The 6,000-nt window shown below is 30.8% G+C and overlaps 1 protein-coding gene across 2 annotated transcripts in view; it reads left to right on the forward strand.

Annotated features, from left to right (window-relative positions):
• SLCO2B1 (solute carrier organic anion transporter family member 2B1) overlaps positions 1-4,822 on the forward strand; it is a 59,796-nt gene extending 54,974 nt beyond the window's left edge. For both annotated transcript variants that reach the window (XM_075263016.1, XM_075263014.1), the window contains one exon: positions 4,616-4,822. In XM_075263016.1, the coding sequence (XP_075119117.1) occupies positions 4,616-4,802 (187 nt within the window). In that variant the 3' untranslated portion in view covers positions 4,803-4,822. The remainder of the gene's footprint in view (positions 1-4,615) is intronic.
• The last annotated feature ends 1,178 nt before the right edge of the window (positions 4,823-6,000 follow it).

Here is a 6,000-nt window from a genome sequence, read left to right on the forward strand (position 1 = left end):
ATAATACTACTCCTATGTACAAGAGTATAACTACTATAATACTGCCCCTATGTACAAGAATATAACCACTATAATACTACTCCTATGTACAAGAATATAACTACTATAATACTACTCCTATGTACAAGAATATAGCTACTATAATACTACCCCTTATGTACAAGAATATAACTACTATAATACTGCTCCTATGTACAAGAATATAACTACTATAATACTACTCCTATGTACAAGAATATAACTACTATAATACTACCCCTATGTACAAGAATATAACTACTATAATACTGCTCCTATGTACAAGAATATAACTACTATAATACTACTCCTATGTACAAGAATATAACTACTATAATACTACTCCTATGTACATGAATTTAACTACTATAATACTGCTCCTATGTACAAGAATATAACTACTATAATACTAATCCTGTGTACATGAATATAACTACTATAATACTACTCCTATGTACAAGAATATAACTACTATAATACTACTCCTATGTACAAGAATATAACTACTATAATACTACCTCCTATATACAAGAATATAACTACTATAATACTACTCCTATGTACAAGAATATAACTACTATAATACTACTCCTATGTACATGAATTTAACTACTATAATACTGCTCCTATGTACAAGAATATAACTACTATAATACTAATCCTGTGTACATGAATATAACTACTATAATACTACTCCTATGTACAAGAATATAACTACTATAATACTACTCCTATGTACAAGAATATAACTACTATAATACTACTCCTATGTACAAGAATATAACTACTATAATACTGCCCCCTATGTACAAGAATATAACTACTATAATACTGCTCCTATGTACAAGAATATAACTACTATAATACTACTCCTATGTACAAGAATATAACTACTATAATACTACTCCTATGTACAAGAATATAACTACTATAATACTGCTCCTATGTACAAGAATATAACTACTATAATACTACTCCTATGTACAAGAATATAACTACTATAATACTACTCCTATGTACATGAATTTAACTACTATAATACTGCTCCTATGTACAAGAATATAACTACTATAATACTAATCCTGTGTACATGAATATAACTACTATAATACTACTCCTATGTACAAGAATATAACTACTATAATACTACTCCTATGTACAAGAATATAACTACTATAATACTACTCCTATGTACAAGAATATAACTACTATAATACTGCCCCCTATGTACAAGAATATAACTACTATAATACTGCTACTATGTACAAGAATATAACTACTATAATACTACTCCTATGTACAAGAATATAACTACTATAATACTAACTCCTATGTACAAGAATATAACTACTATAATACTACCTCCTATGTACAAGAATATAACTACTATAATACTACTCCTATGTACAAGAATATAACTACTATAATACTACTCATATGTACAAGAATATAACTACTATAATACTGCCCCCTATGTACAAGAATATAACTACTATAATACTGCTACTATGTACAAGAATATAACTACTACAATACTGCTCCTATGTACAAGAATATAACTATATAATACTACTCCTATGTACAAGAATATAACTACTATAATACTACTCCTATGTACAAGAATATAACTACTATAATACTACTCCTATGTACAAGAATATAACTACTATAATACTACTCCTATGTACAAGAATATAACTACTATAATACTACTCCTATGTACAAGAATATAACTACTATAATACTACTCCTATGTACAAAAATATAACTACTATAATACTACTCCTATGTACAAGAATATAACTACTATAATACTACTCCTATGTACAAGAATATAACTAGTATAATACTACCTCCTATGTACAAGAATATAACTACTATAATACTACTCCTATGTACAAGAATATAACTACTATAATACTACTCCTATGTACAAGAATATAACTACTATAATACTACTCCTATGTACAAGAATATAACTACTATAATACTACTCCTATGTACAAGAATATAACTACTATAATACTACTCCTATGTACAAGAATATAACTACTATAATACTGCTCCTATGTACAAGAATATAACTACTATAATACTACCTCCTATGTACAAGAATATAACTACTATAATACTACTCCTATGTACAAGAATATAACTACTATAATACTACCTCCTATGTACAAGAATATACCTACTATAATACTGCCCCTATGTACAAGAATATAACTACTATAATAGTACTATAATTCGGTCCCCTATGTGTATGGTGTAGTATACGGCATATTTTTATGGTGCAGATCTTCGTAAAATTACAAACATATATTTCCTGATATTTGAGGCCCGATCTTGTAAAGAAAATGTAGGATATTTTATGATCTGTGCTGGAAGTAATCTTTAAGATGCGGCAGCGGTCAATGCTGGATACTGGTTATTTGTTATTCCTCTAGGTTTATTTTCCACATCTGGGCTTCTTCCTCTTAGTAATAAGCAGTGTGAGGGACGGTACAATAACTGTCAGTATTGCAGTTTTATAGTCAAGCTTTGAAGCAAGCCGAAAATTTAATTATACTTCAAATGAAGGAATCATGTAAACCATGGAACAAATTCCCAAAATATAAATGTCAGAAAGAGAAATGAAAATCTACAAAGCAACAAATATTTTTATGATGTACAAGATGGCGAAGCAATCAGATGATATATGGGAGGGGGAGAGAAACCGAAGGAAAGGATGACCAGTACAAAAACTGCTAATATATGCAATCTACAGCCAAGCAAGGGAACAACTATAGTAAAATAAAACATGCAGCCTCATAAGTATTATAGTAGTTATATTCTTGTACATAGGGGTAGTATTATAGTAGTTATATTCTTGTACATAGGAGTAGTATTATAGTAGTTATATTCTTGTACATAGGAGCAGTATTATAGTAGTTATATTCTTGTATATAGGAGGTAGTATTATAGTAGTTATATTCTTGTACATAGGGGGCAGTATTATAGTAGTTATAGTAGTTATATTCTTGTATATAGGAGTAGTATTATAGTAGTTATATTCTTGCACATAGGAGCAGTATTATAGTAGTTATATTCTTGTATATAGGAGGTAGTATTATAGTAGTTATATTCTTGTACATAGAAGGTAGTATTATAGTAGTTATATTCTTGTATATAGGAGTAGTATTATAGTAGTTATATTCTTGTACATGGGAGCAGTATTATAGTAGTTATATTCTTGTATATAGGAGTAGTATTATAGTAGTTATATTCTTGTACATAGAGGGCAGTATTATAGTAGTTATATTCTTGTACATAGGAGGTAGTATTATAGTAGTTATATTCTTGTACATAGGAGGTAGTATTATAGTAGTTATATTCTTGTACATAGGAGTAGTATTATAGTAGTTATATTCTTGTACATAGGAGAAGTATTATAGTAGTTATATTCTTGTACATAGGAGTAGTATTATAGTAGTTATATTCTTGTACATAGGAGCAGTATTATAGTAGTTATATTCTTCTATATACGAGTAGCATTATATTAGTTATATTCTTGTACATAGGAGGTAGTAGTATAGTAGTTATATTCTTGTACATAGGAGTAGTATTATAGTAGTTATATTCTTGTACATAGGAGCAGTATTATAGTAGTTATATTCTTCTATATACGAGTAGCATTATATTAGTTATATTCTTGTACATAGGAGGTAGTAGTATAGTAGTTATATTCTTGTACATAGGAGTAGTATTATAGTAGTTATATTCTTGTACATAGGAGTAGTATTATAGTAGTTATATTCTTGTACATAGGATTAGTATTATAGTAGTTTTATTCTTGTATATAGGAGGTAGTATTATAGTAGTTATATTCTTGTACAAAGGAGTAGTATTATAGTAGTTATATTCTTGTATATAGGAGGTAGTATTATAGTAGTTATATTCTTGTACATAGGAGTAGTATTATAGTAGTTATATTCTTGTACATAGGAGTAGTATTATAGTAGTTATATTCTTGTACATAGGAGTAGTATTATAGTAGTTATATTCTTGTATATAGGAGCAGTATTATAGTAGTTATATTCTTGTACATAGGAGTAGTATTATAGTAGTTATATTCTTGTATATAGGAGCAGTATTATAGTAGTTATATTCTTGTACATAGGAGTAGTATTATAGTAGTTATATTCTTGTACATAGGAGTAGTATTATAGTAGTTATATTCTTGTACATAGGAGCAGTATTATAGTAGTTATATTCTTGTATATAGGAGGTAGTATTATAGTAGTTATATTCTTGTACATAGGTATATTAATATTTATTGAGGCTTTATTATACCTCTTCTTGCAGTACAGTAACCTTGTAATTATCGCCTATGTTATATGTAGATATGTATTATCTTTTTCCTTTTTCCTCCTGTGTTTAGACCTGGTGGTTACTCAGTATGTTGCTATAAATGCTGGACTAAGCTCTTCCATATATAAATGTATCCAATCTACAATGTTGTTGCTGCCGGTACATGTTTAATAATAATGCTGCTATAATATGCCGATGCATGCTGTACGATCTTCACTCTTGTCCTTCTGGCTTTTATTCTGTGCAGGTTCATTGGCCTACAGATCCTCTTTGAAGTCGGAGCTTTGATCTTCTTCATCGCAGTTTACTTTGTGTTACGTCACAAATGCAAGGTCAAGACTGAAGAGGAAAAAAATCCAGAGACTCATAAGTTAAATGAAAAACAGGAAAATCTTAATGTCGTCCCAAGCCAGGAGAAGGAGGTGTCTTCTTAGATCACTCGTGTCATGTTCCATGGAGATGTTTACTTTGTACGATGTGTCAGGCAGAGTGTTGACTACGATGACATTCTGCCTCTATGACTGGAAACATTTACAAGGCTGGTTCACAAGAACGTCTCTTTTCCAGTTGGGAAAATTTTTGGAAACTCTCTTGTGTTTTTGTACTTTCATGTTCACTTCCGTAAAATGGGGACCAGTCCATTTTTAGTTAGAAAGAGTTCAAAAGTTTCAGAAACTTTTTGTTACGAGACTTCTTCCATGACCAAACACTGTCACATTGGTGGTAGAATGAAATCAAAAGAAACAAAAAAAAAGCTACTTTTTTTCTTTTATTTCTGATCACTGCCCAGTTACAATAGAATTTTTCCAACGGAGCTGAAAATTCCATTTGGTGAGAAAAACAAGTCTGTGAGGTTTGATCATAAACTGGAATTACTAAGTACCGAAAAGTTCAATCAGATTCACCCTGGAGAAGTTGAGAACTCAGGAAAGCAATTTACAGGAGAAAAGACCTTAAAACAAATCAAACAATGAGCAGTCACATCACAAATATCCTTAATGTAAACTAAAACATTCGCTTTCAACCTCAGATAATTTACTCTACATTCCATACAAAACCCTTCAGCGGCGTCCCGGCTCCAGGTGGTCTTTACATATTCTACGTCTTATAAAGGAAGCTTCACCTTCAGCTTCAGTCCTAACTCCAGTCGGGCTTTACTTATTCTACGTTCCAAAATCAAACCATTTGCTGCTATCCTAGTTCTGCCTAACTCTTCATTGTTCTATTGTCCATCATGGAGACATCACCTTCACTTGACAGTCCGAGATCCAGTTGAACTTTACTTATTCTACATTCCAAAATCAAACCATTACCTGATGTCCTAGCTCTGCCGAGCTTTACGTTGTTCTATGTTCCATCATGGAAACTTCACCTTTAGCTGCAATTCTGGCTCCATTTGGACTTGATTAACTCTACAATTCATAAAGGAAACATCACATTCTTCTGCAATCCTATCTCCAATTACTCAACGTTCCATAATGGAAACTCTTACTTCAGCTGAATCCCGGCTCCAGTTGGCTTTTACTTATTCTACATTCCAAAAGAGATCCACCATCAGCTTCTATCTTAGCTTTGCCGAGCTTTACATTGTTCTTTATTCCATAATGGAAACATCTCCTTCAGCTTCAGTCT

Source organism: Leptodactylus fuscus, chromosome 2 (assembly GCF_031893055.1).
Source record: "Leptodactylus fuscus isolate aLepFus1 chromosome 2, aLepFus1.hap2, whole genome shotgun sequence".
Lineage (NCBI taxonomy): Eukaryota > Metazoa > Chordata > Amphibia > Anura > Leptodactylidae > Leptodactylus > Leptodactylus fuscus.